Source organism: Falco rusticolus, chromosome 5, assembly GCF_015220075.1.
Source record: "Falco rusticolus isolate bFalRus1 chromosome 5, bFalRus1.pri, whole genome shotgun sequence".
Lineage (NCBI taxonomy): Eukaryota > Metazoa > Chordata > Aves > Falconiformes > Falconidae > Falco > Falco rusticolus.
The window spans coordinates 41,040,039-41,060,040 of NC_051191.1; the positions used below are offsets into that span (position 1 = coordinate 41,040,039).

General features: G+C 41.2%; 1 protein-coding gene across 1 annotated transcript in view; it reads right to left on the reverse strand.

Moving 5' to 3' along the window:
* TMEM117 (transmembrane protein 117) overlaps positions 1 to 20,002 on the reverse strand; it is a 220,397-nt gene that overhangs the window by 38,981 nt on the left and 161,414 nt on the right. The window contains exon 6 of the mRNA XM_037390367.1: positions 4,158 to 4,317. Within this exon, the coding sequence (XP_037246264.1) occupies positions 4,158 to 4,317 (160 nt within the window). The remainder of the gene's footprint in view (positions 1 to 4,157; positions 4,318 to 20,002) is intronic.

Here is a 20,002-nt window from a genome sequence, read left to right on the forward strand (position 1 = left end):
CTCCTTTTGGAATCAAATTGTATTTTTGGGTAGCTTTTAAATCACTCAGACATTGTATCTGACTGTACCATCAGATGAAAAGTTGCAGTAAGTCGTAAGAGTTGCAAGAATTTACGCCATGGGACTTGCAAAGTGCTCAGCAAGGGAGCTACAGTATGTAACTCCACGGTGAGGCTGAAATACTTCACAATCTTTCAGAAGTCTGGAGAAACCTGTAAATGCTCACAAAAGACACTACAGAGATGAAACAAGACATCTCCCCTGGACACACGAGGTTTAATAATCCAGCCACCACAGGCTCCTACCCATTATCAAAGTCACTAAGAACTTAACTAGCTGATCTTTAAGGTCCCTTCCAACCCAAACCATTCTATAATTCTATGAGTCTATGAACATCACACACACATACACACACACACACACACAAAAAAAAAAAAAAAAAAAAAAAAGATAAGGCAGTATATAGGCTAATGGTACTGTCTACTTGCTCAAATAGAGACATTTGGAATGTGGGATTATAGTTTCATTTTTCATATTTACTCCTTTAATTAACAGCTTTTCCATTACCTCTTTGAGGAATACAACTAAATAGATTATTTTTTTATTAAAAATAGTAACAAGTTCTGTTACATGATAATAGCATTACTACATATCCAGCTTTAATATATCTGGTCTTGCACTCAATCTGAAACTAAGGTTTAAAATATAACAATGCCTATGTACAGCAGTGAGTGCTATGAGTGCCAGAAATATACATATGTTGGCATCTTCCATCTCAATTATCAGGGCATGCATAATTAAACACTGTGGAAATTACAAACTTCACTTCCATACTGGAAAAAATAACTAACTTGTAGCGTTTTTACTTTCTTACTATAAGCCAGCCCATGCCCTTTAAAATGAACTAACGCTCACCTGCATCAGACTGAATTTGATCTGCTGTTTGTCATAGAGGAAATATGCAGCCTCTATATTGAAAAAAATCAGTGTTTGTATTTACATTGAATAAAATGTCCTGACAAATAGGACTGGAATGGAGGCCCCTGCGCTGCCTCTCAAACAGCCTAAAATGGGTGTTATCTCTGATACACTGTTCTAGATCCAGTGAAATTTAAATTCCTTTCAAATCATGGCCAGGCAGCAGAGGGAGAAGTGGAGATGACTCTTCCTGCAAGAGGCAGACATGCTCTGAAGAAGTCTCCATGATAGAACACTAGCAGAGAAATGCTACTTTGGCAATTTTACCAGCTGTGGAAATAGCTGATTGGGATCCTTGCAGAGCTGCAGCTCTGGACTCAAGCCACGCCACCCTTGTAACCCTTTTCCTGGGTATGGCTTAAAGGATGGCTCCTCTTAGCTCATCCTGTTGGGTCTGTTTATTCTCAGTGGACAGAAACATGTACTTCTAGGGCCTGCTGCACCTCATCCTACTCTAGAGTTTTAAAAGCACCCCAGCTATACCTCGATCTCTTCATTGATTATAAATATACAGCAATTAAAGTCAGGTGGAGATGCATACACAGCAACCATCTAAAACAAGACCTCAGGGTCCATTTTCCTCACTCGAGGGAGGGCAGATGTCATATGTCACAGCGAGGTTTGCAGAAGAGGTGGGAACACAGCCTGGGCCAGAAGCCCACCACACTAACCAGGAGGTCCTGTTGTAGTTCTGTAACATTCTGTTTTCTTGGATTGTCTTAATATCTTTGTGGCCATAACTTTCACGCTGACATTTCAGTCCCATGTCTCTGCCTTCTACTCTGCCTCTCACCCATGCTCGTCTCCTTGACCCATCCCCTGAATACCCAGCAAAGACTTTGTACGCTAGAAGGAGAGCGGGGTGGGAGGCAGCCAGGGTTTGTTGCAGGATGGAAAATAAAGGTAAAAAGTGCATGTATCCTTAAGCATCACTCACGTATAACTGTCTATATAAGGTTCAGCTGTCTGTGTTCTACTCCTCACATGTCTGTCTGGGTTATGTCTACTTGACAGAAGGTAGCCTTTCAGGGTAGGGAACACTCAGGCCTTTTTTTTTCTTCTTTATGCTCTACCTAGGGCTTAGATAAATATTAAATAATAATAATAATGAGAAGGAAAAGCTGACCTTTAAAATTATGTGATTATTTTTCACAGCATAGAGAATAAATTTCCAAATTTAATTAGTTTTCTCTTGATGCTAAACACAGCCACATTTGCAGAATTAATGCTACCATTCAGAGGAACAGAAAATGTCTGTACTCAAAAATGAGATGAGACTTCATCTGTGCTCTTGGTTAACATTAGCCTCAAACGGAAATTGCTTAATATTAAGCATTTTTGGTTTTTTAATGTTTTTGGTTGGTGTGGGGTTGTTGTTGGGTTTTTTTTTGAGTGTGTGTGTGTGTTTGGTTGGTTGGTTTTTTATTTTTAATTTTACTAATTTGTTGCTAAAGCTTGTTAAGTTAAAAAAAAATCTGTGAAACAGACAACACTCTCAGGAAGAATTTCAAGAGACATGTAATTCTAAATCATACTTCAATAAAATGATAATGATCCTGATGGTCTTCACTTGTGATTTAATACTTTGCTGTCTCAACTTTATTGCAGTAGCAAATGCAATGATGCTAGAACTACATTGTAAATAAAACATGCCAACTAAGTTGCACAGTCCAAATAAATAACTTTAAATAAATAAATAACTCCATCACACAAACATCAGTCAAAAATGCAATTAAAAAGAGTCTCTTGCTTTATGTTGTAAAAATATGAAATAGTACTCAAGACAGCATGTTTCATATAAAACTCTTCCGTATTAATAGGGACTCCAAGGTCAAAGTACTGGAACTTCATTTTTGAAAGTTGAAAGGATGGTTTACTAATTATTTCATATGAAGATAACTCTGTTTCTCTACCCTGCATACAGTATCAAGTTCTGTATAGCTTGATACATTGTGTATTTTCATTTACGCTTTCATTACAGACTGGTGAAGTACAATCATTTATTATACATTCTCTTTAATCTTTTTGAAATGGCAAACAAACTGTAAAATGCAAAGGGAGAGAAAAGAAAGAACCAGAAATCTTACTAGAAAAAGTGTTCCCTTTCTTACCCTCCTTGTTCTAACCATGAACCGCAGTGAGCACTCAACAGTGGTGGAGACACTGGAAAATAAAACTGAACTGTAGGACTTTATGCAGCTTTAATGTTCTAATACAGCAGTGATAAATTCTGAGTTCTATCACAGTGTCACCTCTATGATAATTACTCAAGCAATAGATATCTCATTAAAGAGAACTAAGTGTCTCAGAAGCGGTCACTGCTAGCAGAGTTAGTAATAAATTGGAGAAAAAGGACCCATCATTTCTTCTCAAATTCTTTGCTAAACTTCAATTCAACAGTCTAACATCTCTAGGACTAATAGCAAAAGTCACTCAGACCTTTGATGCTCCTTTTCCTTGCCTCATCCAAAATGACCTAATTTTTCATAGAGCATTGGGTAAGTTATTCACACAAATCTTGAACCACAGACAAATGCAAAGGGTACAGAACAGCATCACATGAAGGAGGTTTTTGGCCACACACTTGTGACCCAGATTCCTTCCCTAACAGCTAGATTTAAAGGAGCAGACATTAAGCAGACTACAGGGAATCACCTTCCCAGTTAACTTTGCTGGCAGAGGACATTACAGTACAAGGATCTGCCATCAAAGTAAAGAAATTTTCATGTGAAAGTGGAAAGCGGAATCTTAATAGCAAATACTAATTTTTGTCTATTAAAACGCTGTAATGTGTGTACACTAATATTGTGAATACTTGATGTATGGAAGTATTTCTTTCTTGTTTGGCTGAATTTCTCTCATCTTCCTTTGAATTTACCAAACAACCAGCTTCTGTTTCTTTTCCTGATATCATTTATGGGTGACCTTCTTACTGGGAAAGTCATGCAGTTCTTACCTGGTAGTCTAGGAAGAGAAATCAGCAGTATTTTCACAATATAAGGCCAGCAAGCTTTTTTGCAAAGTCACTGAAAATTGTGTTATAAAATGCTCCTACTAACAGTGATCGCAAACTAAACATTTATTTACCTTTATGTAGTCTTAGCTAAATGCCATTTGCTCTAGAGGAAATAGTCACTAGGCTGCCTCAGCAGCTTAAACGCAACAATAGGACAGTGTACCTGCATGACAATAAGAAGGTCGAACACCAAGATGAAAGAAGCCAAGAAGGCTCTTGACACCTCATCACTTGGCAGAAATCCACGATTCAGCTTGTCCCAGCTGATCCAGTCAGTAGTGATGACAAGCACAACTACAGAGGTCAGAGTAAAGAGAACCGTCCTGCAAGGGGAAAAAAAAATATAAATACTTCAGAGAGAATACAATAGTAATGAAGACACATCATTCTATTTTATCTGTCTTCTAATGGTCAACTATTGCTTTATCAGTACTTTTCCACTGATGAGAAGAGATTGAAGAAAATTAAGTGTACAAACAAATCATTTAACTCAAAATAGGAAAGCAGTCAGCTGTATCCTTAGTAAAAAGAAATTTAGTAGCTAGTGCTAAGCATGTTGCAAAACTGGGCTGCAGCATATTACTCTTATTGTTCATTCCATATTTTTCACTGGAGATGCAAACCAATTAATTAAATTAAGAAAGAAGTAAACTATAACAAAGTGCCAAATTCAAATTAACAATTTGAGAGAATATTTTCTATGGCACCAAAGACATTAGAGCCTTTGAAAAGTATTTTCTCAGCTGTAGGAGCTATAGGATACTAACCGTGAAGCCTGATTTTTACATAGAAACACATCTGTATGAAATAAATTGTTGTTGCGCTAAATTCATCTTTCATAAATTCTGAGGGTTGTAGAAAGATTTTGCTTTGTGTCTCTTAAGATGTCCTTTGTACAAGCTTTCAACAAATCTTATGGCATTTCTGAGAAGTCAGTGAAAAGTGAATTACAAAACGAATAAAACCTCCATATGAATGCTATAAGAATTCCAGAAGACACATTTGGCTAATTCATACAATTTTACAATATGGTATTTAAGAAAATATCTTTCCAAGCTATTCCCCTAAAATAGCTCTGCATCATTTCCAGCAGCACTTTGGTGATATCCTTCCGAGTTGGCAGTGATGACTGATTGAATTCCTGGTTCCGTGGAAGCAGGCAAATTTAGCTGGTATTCTGAGGGGGAGCAAGGCTTCTCCCAGTACCCATAGCTGTCAGTAAATCTGTGCTATAATAGGGGCATATCAACATCTGAACTCATGCATGCAGCTTAATAATTGTGGCAGGGTGCAGGGTTTTTTTCTACAGCAATAAAGTCTCATTTTCTTTAGCTACTGAGGGCTGTAAAATAATGTGATGTATGTTTCCCACGACACTTCCAAACAGGAGAAATACTCGGCAGAGTAAAAGAAAAATCTGTGCACCAGTAGTCACAGGCTACCAGTCTGTATGTATTTCTTTTTATACATTAGCCTTGGCTGTGTCTGTGTAGGAAGGGAAAACAAATATGCATATAAGCAGTAGTGTAGGCATTTGGACTCCTAAACATCATTCTTCTGTGGCACGACGGGCTGTGCTTCTTCACAATATAATGAGACAGAAAATAACTTGATTGCTACCATCTTTCCCTTTGAACGTTTATTTTTATTCTTAATAAATAAATTCAGTTATATTCAACACCATACGGCACCATACAGTACCCCTTGAGTGTATTATCAGCATCTGGGCAAGAAAAAAAATGAATGAGGCATATTAGACTTAGACATACCCAATACCCAGGCCAGCTTATCCCCAAAACATTTGCTTAGCTACCACCTCACCTGTCAGTACCTGAACCTGACTGACTTTTCTACAAGCTCCACTTTGGCACATACCCAGAATGGTTTACTTTGGAAAGGTGATTCATTAGGTGCTTCTCTCTTGCAGATAGTGTCTTGAGATCCACAGAGGTGGTTCTTCCTACCTATTTCACCTTCATATCTGAAATTCACACGGAGGTAAATGTTCTTGTTTTAGCTGAGAAGTTCTCCAGAAAGAACCCAGTCCTTAACGCTTGTCTGCCAGCCAGCACATACTGCCCTGGCTGCTGGATGCACCGATTTTCTTCATCCTCTTTCTGAGTAACCCACATCTCCTGGTGCACATGCAGTTTAGAACCGTAATTCAAGTCTATGTAGTTTGCTATGGGAACCATGTACTCAGAAGTTATGCTCAATGCTGTTCTGCTTCAGTCCTCTTGAATTATGCATTGGCATTTTGGAGCAGGAGTTCAAAGCATGGAACATCAGACTTTGGCACGTATGCAAGCAAAGACAGACATATTTTTATGCATGCTTCATTGGCATGCATGCAAAGACCAGTGTGTGTGCTCAAGCCCTGATTTCCTTGAGGAAATACATATGCACTTAAAAAACTGCTTCGTTATTCATTCTGAAATGTTGAATAGAGAGGGAAGGGAGCAGGAAATAGGTTGCTAATAGAACAAGAAAATGTGAAAAAATAAAAAAAGGTTCGAAATAGACTTGAAACGGTTGCATTACACAGCATAATTAGCACTCAGTTGTATTTTTGACCTGTGGTACTGGAACACTGCAAGATATTCAATACATGCTTTTGGAGTATAAACAGAGTTTGTCTGGGTTAGAGTTCAGTTCACTTCTTGTGAAAGTACAGCACTGACCCAGCGTCCTGGGGATTAAGAGAAGCTGAAGATTTCATTTAGCTTGACATAACTCGTATCAGATGAACCAATATGAGCTACACTGCAATATTTAGGCCAGTGCAGTTTGTCCTTTATTCTGCAATGCACATTACTGAGAAAGAGCAACACCATCAAACTGTTCACAGCGTTGCTGGCCGACCTCTCCATCTTCTGCTTATGGAAGGGCTATGAGGGGAAAGGAAAGAGAGGATTGACTCTTCTCTGTACCAGACAACTTCTTTCTCTACTTCACAAAGGAAATACACTTTGCATTTCACTTATAATTCTAGCTTGCTGTATTGAATGATTATGTGCCTTGGGTACCTATTCAGTTACAATAACATGCATTTTACAACCTAGCCCGTACTCTTCAAGAAATGAAGTTATTATAAAGAATACAAATAAATAAATTAAAAGAAAAGTCTACAAAAAACCACTGTCCAGGCCAATTGCATACTGGGAAGTTAAATTTTTTAGGTAGGCCCAGAAAAGTCAGTACTGTGCTTATCACAGTCAGTGATGATGTAAAATTCCTAGTTCTACTCCAAACTGAGGGAAAGCTTGAAGAGAATTTTTACTGCCAGGAACCTCTCAAGAAACAGATAATTTTTTAGACTGTACTTCTATAATCAATAGCCAGGGCTGAGTTTGGTTTTGAATTTGTTAAACCAAGTCACTCATGGCAAACTGAATACACACTGCTGGCCCTCATTTGACAACAAAACATTAATTTTGTCCTCCCACAATTAGGAAGGGCCAAACCATATGTCTCTGGCTTCTTCACCTCCTCACAACAGCACTTTCTTGGACCATAAGCTTTGACCAAGTTGATCAACCACTTAGCATCTATCACCCAGCATATTATACACTACAATAGGTTATACACAACATGGACCAGAAGCTTGAGCAGATTTTTGTCATTGGCAGTGGCTGCAGACAATACCTCATGGCAGACAGGGTCGTAACCTCAATGTTGCAGTCTCTATCATGCAGAAATGCCATTTCTGGAGAAGAAAGGCTGTGATGCCTCGTTTTCCTCTACACTACTACAATTAGTAGTAAGTACAGAGCATCCATGGGCAATGAGCCATCTTCAACAAACTATGCCAAGCACCTGGCATTAATTTACCTACAACGTCTCTATGCTACCATCCTAGCATTCAAGAACATAGCCATCACCCTCTGAAGTCTGGACAACCTAACCCTAGACAAAGTTACTTGAAAAGCACTTAGAGGTGGGGAAATTCAGAGCTGGTGTGGTATGTCACCAGTCACATGCTCCCACCACATGTGTCATCCATAGCGTTGCTCGCTTGGTGTGATCTCGTGAACTTTGCAGAAGTCTGAGATGCTGGTCTAAACATATGAACCTTCTGTTTGCTCAGTGGAGGTCATGGTTATGTAAATAGAAAAAGGCTGTCACTGCAGCCTAATGCAGACCCTGGTGGGTAACAGGTTTGCATTAAATTTTTAGAAAACAGGGCATCTTTGATTCAGAGAAGTCCAATATACAGGTATTGATCTGCACTGTAGGCAGTGCTGCTTATTCCCTGCTGTCTCTGGGGAATATCAGCCCATAATATATTTTTTTATATATGCCCATAAATTTCACAGCATGATCATGGAGCTTACACTGGTCTGCTTTGCTATGAGATCACAGACTTCATTTATTCACCTAAATACAACATTCCTAAATCCTGTGCACATTAAGCCAGCATGCAGTGCACTGCATAGCTCCTGCTAAAGCATGAACTCTGCTAACAGGGCTACCACTGGAAACAGTGGGCCTCATCTCACTGTGAAAGTCCATACATACTCGCATTGTCCACACATGCAATGGCCATCATGCATATTATCTCAGCCCTATTTCTGCCCGTCAGGCTGAAAATATCACACCCTTCTCTTGAACACCTCTTGCTCTTTCAAAAATCACCAAAAAATTCTCCCCAGACTTTCTGTCTCTGTGTCCCTTGTATACAGTGCTTGAGCTGTCACTTGGCACATGGTGACCAGAGATCAGGCTGGACTTTCCTACTGATTCTTAAAATAAAAATTCTGTTGTAAAGGAAAGCAGCTCTTCATCAGCCCTCTCTTGCTACTGCTCTTCCCTCACTCTTTGAGAAAAGCACTCCTCATGGGGCTTTCTGAGAAATTTCCCTGCTGGTGTCCAAGTTCCCAGACGCCCTGCATGCCACACTCTGGCATAGCTGTGGCCAAAGGGTGAACAAGAACCAAGGGAACTTAGATCAGAAACACAGTACATTAAATAAACAAGATACACTTCCAAAGTGTAATGAAAAAATAACCTGGACAGAAACACAAAGGACACAAAGCCAATGCAACATCACAGCAAGGAAAAGTAACAAAAACAAAATAAGGCCCATCGAGGCCAACACATTCCCTAGAAAACAAAATAAGGATAGTGTGTATTTGGGTGAGCACAGTTGCGGCCGTCTTCAGCAAATACCCTAAAGTTAAAGTGCCAGGGCTACCTTCACTATCTTCACTTCATCCACTCCAAAATATTGAGGATAGGGTGGGATTATCTGAAAAGCTTTTCCAGAAGTCTAAGATAAATCCTAAATGTTCAGTGAAAGAAAGCAAAAACCATAAAACCTAGTGGTGTGAGTAATCCATCTAGTGGTGTGAGGACCTGAATTTTTCTGTAGGATACTTTGCCAGAATCTTTCCCCAGTAGATGTTTCCATTCCATCACTCAACAGTGGCAAAAGTAAAGATGACTTTTCCTGTTGACTCCAACCAAACCTGGCTTGTTTCCATTTCCAAGTGGTAGGGACAGCTTCCTGGGATATAAGGAGCAGGAGCTGCCATATTGCATGCTGCCCATAATTGTGTTAACAAATTAATTCCCAAAAGAGTTTTGTAAGCTTAGTCTGGCATTGAAGACTCTCAAGACTCTGCAGACCCCCTACAGTGCCGTTTTGCCAGTGCTCGCCTTACTGCAGACATTGTCCTTGCCCTGGCTGACTGGGCCATAACTCTTTTCTCTTTGTCTTGCACCTGTACATGTTACCTGTACAATCCTGAGCTTATGAACTGCATGTTTTTTACAAATGGGATGAGCCGAAATTTGTCTGCGGAGAAAAAAAAAAAAAAAAAAAGCCATTTATTCCTGGAATCTGCAATGCAGTTGTTTTCCAAATGTGTGACTGCATTCAGATACATCAATAATTCTCTGGGTCCATAACGAGCAAGAAATAAAGACTTTCTCCCATCAGAAGCCAGCAATTTGGAAACTCATTTTCAAAGAGTGTGGCAGGGAATGTCACAGTTGAGCCTGTGCAGCTTAGTGTGCAGACTGCCTGCCATATTGAGGCTTGCAGTCTGACTGCCCAAAGGGAAATCCCACCACTGCCATCTGAAATCCCACTAGTGCCATCCCATACTTGTGCAGTCCTTGCCTTGAGAGAGCACTGTGTCCTGGAGCAGAAGATGGACTTCTCTGAAACACAAAGCTGGGCTGTGGAGGAAGAGCTGAGAGGAAGGGAACACCCGTGCTTTGCAATTAACAATTGATGTCAAGTGTTGATGCAAACCTGAGACTTCATGGCTTTATTTCAGGGAGAGGGAGGGCCACATCATTTAGTTTTGTTTTAATTCCAAAATAACAGCACTGCCACCAGTCCTCCTGGTAAAAGATTTTCCTGGCTGTATCTGTAAACCGCCCATGCAAGTGCACACATTCTAGTTGTTCAGTAACATTATGGGCCATGACAAAGGCAGTTCAAACTGGAAGTCTGGCTTGCCTGCAACATTTCATTAAATCAGTATGCCAAGCATGAAGTTACTGACGTTCTCAGAAGTCTTGGCTGAGAGAAGATGCAATGTACTGCAGTGATCTCAGGTCCTGGCTGCTTGGAAATACCTTCTTCTGCTATTTCGTGTGTCCTACCTCCCACATCAGGATTCCCCTAGGCAGAGTCCATGAGGGCCTGGCTCATCCTCTTGCAGCCCCAGTGCAGTACCACACAACCATTTATAGCACTTCCTCTCCAGACCTATACGAGAAGTACTTTTGATTCTATCCAGCCACACCTTCAGGAAACACTCTGTGTTATTTTTCTGTATTTGGTAGAAAACTGAACAAACCAGAATTTGTCCCTGGAAAGATAAAGACAAGCTAATAAATGTATACAAGTCCAAAAAACATTTAACGCTGCAAACAAGAACTGTTTCCAAATGGATTGTCGTGATCTTTCATGTCTATATCAGCAGGACAAAGTGTACAAAAACCAAATTTTGGTCTGTGATGGAACTTCATTTCTCAAACCATCACATAGTGGAAGTGCTCAAATATCAAATACAATTCTTTGCACAACCATATATGAGGGCAATATAATACCACCTTCAATTTAACAGCAACTTTGAGCTGCTCATTGTTAGAGCTGTTTAGAATTTTCTTGCCTTGTGTGCCCCTTTGCCAAATCTTTTATGAAGCTACAGCTTTGATGATCAGATAGGAAGAGATCTGTTAAGTTTGACTGAAGAGATGAAAGACAAACTTTGGCTATTTCCCTCATCTTCATTTTGTCTTTTCCAAGAGGCAAAAAGCAGCATCTTGCCCTTTGACTACACCTTTTCCAGAAAAAAGCCCTACCTGTGCTTAGTGAAAAGTAGCTCTTAGATTTATATGACATAGAATTTTGAGAATTTTTCATCACACTTTCACACATAATTGCCACTAAGCCAGGTTGTTTAAAAAGTGTAAAACATCACTAATAAGGTTTCCAGGTATTGCTTAATATTATATACATTTGGGACAGAAGTACACATTAGTGAAGAAATGAGATCATAAATTCTATATTCCTATATGATCAGTTTCTGGGCTGCAAACACACATTGCCAGGCCATGTTGAGCTTCTCGTCAATCAACATCCTCATATCCTTCTCCTCAGGGCTGCTCTCGATCCATTCTCTGTCCAGTCTGTGTTTGTGCTTGGAATTGCCTCGACCCATTTGCAGGACATTGCACCTGGCCTTGTTGAACTTCATGATGATTGCATGGGCCCACCTTTCAAGCCTGTCAGGGTCCCTCTGGATGGCATCCCTGCCCTCCAGCATACTGACCACACCACACAGCTTAGTGTTGTTGGCAGACTTGCTGAGGATGTGCTCAATCCCATTTTCCATGTCTCTGACAAAGAAGTTTAACGGCGCCAGTCCCAGTACCGACCCCTGAGGAATGCCACTTATCACTGGTCTCTACTTGGACATCAAGCCATTGACCACAACACTTTGAGTGGAACCATCCAGCCAATTTCTTATCCACCGACTGGTCCATCTGTCAAATCCACGTCTATCCTGTTTAGGGGCAAGGGTGTTGTGCAGCACAGCGTCAAATGCTTTGCACAAGTCCAGGTAGATGACATCAGTTGCTCTTCTCTTATCCACCAATGCTGTAACCCCATCAAAGAAGGCCACCAAATCTGTTAGGCACAATTTGCCCTTAGTGAAGCCATGTTGGCTGTCACTAATCATCTCCTTATTTTCCATGTGCCTTAGCATAGTTTCCAGGAGAATCAGCTCGATGATCTTCCAGATGCAGAGGTGAGACTGACTAGCCTGTAGTTCCTTGGGTCTTCCTTTTTTCCCTTTTTAAAAATGGGGTTATGTTTCACCTTTTCCATCAGGGGGAACTTCACCAGACTGCCACGACTTTTCAAATATGATGGACAGTGGCTTAGCCACTTCATTGGCCACTTCCCTCAGGACCCACAGATGCACCTCCTCAGGTTCCATGGACTGATGAAAAAACTGCCTGCACTCCAGAATCCCTTACTACTGTTCCCAGGGCTCTGTAATCCTTCTTGATGCTCCTCAGATTGCTCCTGGCTGGATCACTGCTGCTCACATGAAACAACAGCAGGGGATAACAGTCAGTGGACTGTATGAGGCTTGGTAGTCTCTCAGTGACATTCCCTGATATGAGCCCCTGCTAGGCAGCACACCTCTCTAGAGAGGGCATCAGGTAGGCAAATGGGTGCCTCCATACCCTTCAGAAGAGAATCACCTCCTGCTATCACCCGTCACCTTTTCTTAGTTGTGCTGGTTGTTATATGGGGAGCATGTCAGGCTGCCTTAGCTCCAGCAACATTCCTGATGTGAAGGGTCTTTCCTCTTCAGTCTGCAGAGCAGTAAAGTAGTTCTGTAAGGGCACCTCAGGCCTCAGGAGAAGTCTTCCTCCTGCAGGTCCTTGCTGTTACAAGCTTCCATTCTTCCGCATTATCAGCCCCCTCCCTTCTGTGTGTGCTGGTGGGGGAGGTTTTGGCTAATTGGCTGTGGGCTGCAGGTCTGCAGACTGTGCTTAGAGCCAGCTGCTAACCCCTTCTCAGCCTCCTTGATTTTACACAGCCTTCTCAATGCCTCCTGCAGCTCAGCCACCTGCTGCAGGAGCTCCTCCACCCGGGCACACCTTTTGCAGGCAGGTCTGCTGCCTGTCCCTGCCCCAGGTGAGAGGTATGGGCACTCCTTGCAGCCTGAGCTCTGCACTGCAGCCTCTCCCTTCAGCAGCTCCATCTGGGTAGAGGCATCAGCCACTGCTGGGGTAGATGGTGCAGACTCCCCAGCCAGTCTCAGACAGGTGCCCACCATTCAATTTGTCAGGGTCAGGTAGGGTGAGTGCCCTTGACCCGTGCGGGTGGGCCCAGAATAGTGCCCAGCTGCTGGGTTATATGGACTTCAAGTCTCTCCACTCGGCCAGGGGAACTTCCCTCCTTCACAGCAGCACCCTCCCTCCACCAACTGCTGTGCCAGGCACTGAGCGCAGCGCTCCATGCTGATGCCCTTTGTGGGGGGGTGGCCGCCATTCTTCCTGGCCCTGCCCATGCCTCATCAGCCGCTCTTGTGCTAGTTGCTGGCTCCTGGTGGGTCCTGGTGCTCACCTGGGGTCTCCCCGGCTTACAACCCACCCCTGCTTCCGTGCATCGTGATCCTCCACTCAGCTGCGGAATGTGCCTGCACCAGAGCTGATTGCCTCAGTGATCAATTGCAGTGGTTTATAATGTCAGTTTTTCATGAATGTGCCAAGATAGTTAAAAACACCCTGTGAAAACAAATATAGAAAGGGAGGAAAAAAATTTACTGCTCTTGATATTTAAAATGCTTTCCAGTCCTCAGGAAAGAAAGGTCATCCATCAAGTTAAATACTCTCCATAATTTTTAATCCCAGAATCAACACTGGCCAAACATACCATTGCACAGTGTACAATAACTATGAAGAACAATGCTACTGCAGATGTTCATATGCAAATGCCAAAGCTTTTTATTTCACTTATTTTAATTAAGAAGGGTTCTGTTATTAAATCTGTCAAAAATAGCAACTCTAAAACCATTTAAAATAAAATATTTACTCTGCCTGTTGCTTGGTGTCAGTACCACTTCTGCAATTACACAAGTGTAAGGGACAGATGCTCTGCTGTTGGAAAGTGGCTGGGTTCTCTGGAGCAGCATGGATTCAAGCTGGCCACTGCTCTTCTGCCCTGGCAGGACAGTGCTCTGAAAGGAGAAAGAGCAGCGACTTGGGAGCTCTGCCTTTATCAGCAGCTACTGCAGTGCAACAGGGTAGTGCAGTGCTATAGGGTGACACAGTTCGTGCTGAGGACCATGGTGTTTGTGTCTTGTGGGCTTAACCAAGTATCTATTCAAAATTGCAGCTCGCTAGGTGAGATACCAGAGAGCAGTTTCCACTTCAGTTGCACCCAGAAATCCCACTTGTGTACCACAAGATTAATCCATGCTGTGAACCAAAAGACAGGTGGAGAGAGAACTGGGAGATCCACTTCAGAGGTGTGCTACTGAAGTGAACTGCTAATACATACACTTTAGAAGTCACATGCAACAAATATCTAGAAATATTTGGAAAATAAGTTACACTGGATCTCTTTTGGTAAAATACAGTGCTTGTTCCCCTGATGGGGACAAATATGTGGTAGAGATATGGAATAATACTACTGCCAGATTTCAGTGCCACACTACCCATGGCATGTTCTGCAGCCATAAAGAGGTGGGAAAAAGTAGATTAATGTAGATTATCACCAAAAAGACTTAATCATCTGAAGTACTAATAAGAAGAAAGCGGGTTTTAATTCAAACTTTGAATTGCATTACCTTTTTAAAACTTGCCATCACAATAATGTATTTCTGACTTCTATCCTACAGAAGAAAATAATGGGTAAGTAATTCAGTATTTGCCAGCAACTGCCAGTTCCAAAATACCTGTTGTGAAATTGCAAGTTCTGAAATGCTCTCTGTTTCAAAAAGGCAATAGCGAATGGAACTCTATGCTGGGACTGGTTCATAAACGCTTGTCAATAGCAGATACTGCACATTTTGAGAAACTTGCATTTCATGTTACGTCTTCTAGTCTATCCTTGTCATTCTGCCTGGTGAGCTGAAGAAACCAGGCACTGCAGAGTATAAAGGATGCTCTGAGTTTTGCAAAACTGGAATTTTTTATTCTGCATTTTTATACATACATTTTAGTTAGAAAAATGAAAAACATTTTTGTGAATGTGAACAGCACTAGTTTATTTTTTCCTGTTATATCAGTTTGTCAAAGAAAGGATGTTACCTTTCCCATAAACCTTGCTTTACTTCTGTTCTTTGACTGTGATCATTGCAATTATATTAGAATCTATCAATATGATTCCAGAGCTATTTTGGATTTTTGCACAAAGATTGGTATAAAGTCTGAAATTACATTTATGTTAATGCACAGAGGAAACATTTTACTGTGTTTCATGTAATAAAATGAATAAGATTAGGTAATGTAATCACATGGTGAAATATTAGAATTCCAGAAACCATCACTTTTTTTATTATAGGTAGAAGCATCTTTGAATTTCCTTTTGCCACACCATTAATTTACTAAAATGAAAGTGTTATCTATTTCAAACAGCAGCTCATTTAAATTAAACTCATCAGCCATAAGCTTTAAGTTTCAAATGTTATTTCCTATCTACAACACAAAAAAGGAAAAATAGTTTAAGAAGGTTCATGGTCTTGCTTGCAAAAAAAATTTTCAATCAATACCTATCATACACAAGGTAGTATAGGACTCACATGAGTTATAACCAAGGAACTCAATGTTCAGCTTCCAAAGTTAGAAGTTAATTGCTTAACTCCAGCAGAAATAATCCTGAACACCCCCACCCCACCCCCAATTCTATATAAGATAAAGGGAAGCATTTTTTCTGGTTACCTTCAGATGAATATATCACTTACTCTATCAACAGAATGGGGGGTGGAAGACAGCTGGCTCGACAATCAACAGAAACAAGATCTTCAAAAATGTTTTCAGAGCATCACATGTGCCTTAGGATAGACCTGCTTGGCAATTTTTCAGTGAAAATGGTTTATGTTCAGACAAAGGCAGTGCATCAATACATGGAATTTACCCCTGTAAAAGGGCTGACTCCTGTAACGTGAGAGAAGCTGTGTCAGAACTGGGCATTCCTGCCCCTCATTGTGGTCAGTGAGCCAGGAATTAGGGCAGTGTCTCAGCTGCATGAGATGAGGCAAACGGACCAGGGTCCAATACCTGTTCTGTGTGAATCAGACCAGGCTTTTGAATACCAGCCTTAAAGGGACCAGCTGCATGCCATAATAGCCAGGCTTTTGGCTGCTACATGGTCCTATTTGTTCAGACTCTGTAGTTGGAGCTGCTCTACTTTGTATAAATAAGTCAAAGTTAGTACAGCTTTCTGGACACAGATTTCCCACACCCAACTAAGTATATTAATGGCTAGTTCTTAAACTTTTATGTTATTCTCAGTCCTTGGTAAGAGTGAGTCAAGGTTTGCTGTTCTCCAGAGCAGGAAGATATGGGAACATATGCCTAAAAAAATATACATAACAAGGACTTTGGCTTTTCATGTTTCTAGCATCCCCAGTAACTGTCACAGAAACTGGTTATGAGAAGAAAACATTCTTGGCTTCCTTTAATCAGTTATCATCAAGTAATTGGTAAAGTCTTAAATTAATTGCAATGTAGAATGAGAAAAGCTTTTGGAATTGAAAAAAAACCCATACCTCTTTACATATAGAAGGCAACTCCCATTTCAAATGTATTTAGATGGTAATTGAAATGTTACTCTGAGCCTAAAATTAGGGTCTTCAGATCTATAACAGGAGCTAGAGGTATATCCCCACACCTTCCTGGTTTTACTGAACTGAAACATGTTATTGAATTCTGGTTTTAGAAACAAGCAAGAGTCAAAGTGTGGATTTAACACCACATTTTCAAGCCTATCTATGATCCAGGTTATCTGGATTTCTAGATAGTTGATTTAAGAGAAACTGATTGATTTTCAGAAGACCCAATTAACAACATGTAAGTCAGAAAGGTGGTAAAAATCAGTGAATAATAAACCAATATTTTCATTAATGAATAACTTCATCATTATTTCCCAGTTATTGAATTTACTAGCATTGTCTGTATTCACAATATGTTTCACAATTAATGAAACTTTAGCCCTGGTCAGTTTTACTACATAGGTAACAGTCTGAATGTTTTCTTCAGGATATTATAGACTCACATTTCTTTTCTGCATTTAAATTCAATTTTTTTCCTAAATCACATGTGAAGTGTACTACATTTGGCAAGAGCTAAGTGAACAACTGATCACTATTTTTTTCAACACAGATTATTTTTACAAATGGCTTAACTAAATTAAATTAAATTAAAATTAAAAATATTATAAGGAACTCAGATTCAGCCAGAGACTCAACCACAGATTTTTTGGGGGTAGAAATCTACATGTGAGTTAACATATGTAATCTCTTATTACGGTCGACAGAAGTGTAGATTTAGATGCCTAAACATGTATATCTGATGTGATTTGGGGCACCGTGGAGTACCTTGGTTGGCCTCCAGACCCTGCAAAAGGAGGTGTCCTCTGTATCCTGTGTCATGCCTACCAGGCCTGTGCACTTTTTCAATACCCTAAAGCATTTCAAATTGTAGTCAATACCTATCTTTAGGCACCCGCATCCCACCTTTATTCAGTCAGTGGAGCCTGGAAAATTATTGAGGTGACTGAATACAAGTTTCCATTCGAGGCAAACTGAAAGACCATCATTTGCATTGGTCAAAGCTCCTCTGGCTGTAATATGAGCTGGCATGTTGACAGATGTAATCAAGACATAAATACTAGGCACCTGAATCCAGAGCTGAATCTCAAAACTGAAGTCAGTTTTCAATGTTTTAATTTCTTTCAAGAAAATAATGAAAAGCCTGCTTGAATTGGAAAACAAATACATTTTATTTAGGATCTGTCAAAACTCATCTTTGAATAAAATAATGGAAAAGTTCTGTTTAGAAACTGTCAAATGAAAAATGTGACTGAATTGTTGGGGTTTATTTGCTTTTTAAAACAAATTTTGGAAAACCGAAATGATTTCGCAAAGCATTTTGATGTTGCAGAGCCTTAAAATTCACAATTTTTTGGTAAAAAGAAGAACCTAACTCATAAAATGAGATCCATACAGCAGCGAAGACACGAGGCTTATTCATGTGTTAGAAACCATGTAAGCACCTGAGAATGGTCACATAGGAATTAGGGCTTCTCCCCACAAAGAGGTGGGATCAATAGCCCAACTGAAGTGTATCTACACCAATGCACACAGCATGGGCAGCAAACGTGAGGACCTAGAAGCCATTGTGCAGCAGGAAAACTATGACATCGTTGCCATCATGGAAACATGTCAGGATGACTTGCACAACCAGAGTGCTGCAGTGGATGGCTAGAAACTCTTCAGAAGGAATAGGCAAGGAAGGAGAGGCAGTGTGGTAGCTCTATATGTTAGAGCATGGTTTGGTTGTCTAGAGCTTAGTGATGGTGACGATAGGGTTGAGTGTTTATGGGTAAGAATCAGGGGGAACGCCAACAAGGCAGATCTCCTGATGGGAGTTTGTTACAGACTTCCAACCAGGAAGAAGAAGCAGATGAAATATTCTACAAGAAGCTAGGAGAAGTCTCAAAACTGGTAGCCCTTGTTCTTGTGGAGGACTTCAACTTACCAGATGTCTTCTGGAAATACAATAGATCAGGGAGGAAACCATCTAGGAGGTTCTTGGAGTGTGTGGAAGGCAACTGCCTGACACCGCTGCTGAGGGAGCCAGCTAGGGAAGGGCCCCGCTGGACCTGTTATTTGCAAACAGAGAAGGACTTGTGGGTGATGTGATAGCTGGGGCCATCTGGGTCACAGTGATCACAAAATGATAGAGTTTTTGTTTCTTTCAAAAGAATAGAAGTAAGGAGTGGGGTCAGCAGAATGACTTCCTTGTACTTCTGGAGGGCAGACTTTGTCCTGTTCAGGAGACTGGTTGACAGAGTCCCTTGGGAGGCAGTCCTGAAGGGCAAAGGAGTCCAGGAAGGCTGGACATTCTTCAGGAACGAAATCTTAAAGGTGCAGGAACAGGCTGTTCCCAAGTGCCATGTGATTAATGGGCCGAGGCCAGTTGTATGAGGTTCAACAAAGCAGCGTCAGGTCTTACACCTGGGTCACAACAACCCCACACAATGCTACAGCCTGGGGCAGAGTGGCTGGAAAGCTGCCTGGAGGAAAAGGACCTGGGGTTCTTGGTTGACAGCTGGCTGAAAGCAGTGTGCCCAGGTGGCCAAGTAGACCAATAGCATCCTGGCTTGTATCACAGATGGTGTGGCCAGCAGGACAAGAGAAGTGATGATCCTCCTGTACTCGGCACTGGTGAGGCTGCACATCCAATACTGGGTTCAGTTTTGGGCCCCTCACTATGAGAAGAACATTGAGGTGCTGGAGCGTGTCCAGAGAAGGGCAATGAGGCTGCTGAAGGGTCTGGAGCACAAGTCTCATGAGGAGCGGCTGAGGGACCTGGGGTTGTTTAGTCTGGAGAAAAGGAGGCTCAGGGGAGACCTTACAGCCCTCTACAACTACCTGAAATGAGGTTGCAGTGAGGTGAGGGTCGGTCTCTTCTCCCACGTAACAAGTGATAGTACAAGAGGCAATGGCCTCAAGTTGCACCCGGGGATGTTCAGGTTGGATGTTAGGAAAAATGTCTTCACCAAAAGGGTTGTCCAAGCATTGGCACAGGCTGCCCAGGGAAGTGGTGGAGTCACCATCCCTGGAGGTATTTAAAAGCTGGGTAGATGTGGGCTTAGCGACATGGTTTAGTGGTGGACTTGGCAGTGCTAGGTTAATGGTTGGACTTGATAATCTTAAAGGTCTTTTACAACCTAAATGATTCTTTTATTCTATGATTCTATGAGTTACAAAGCTTTAAGGATAAAAATCGAGCCTGATTTTA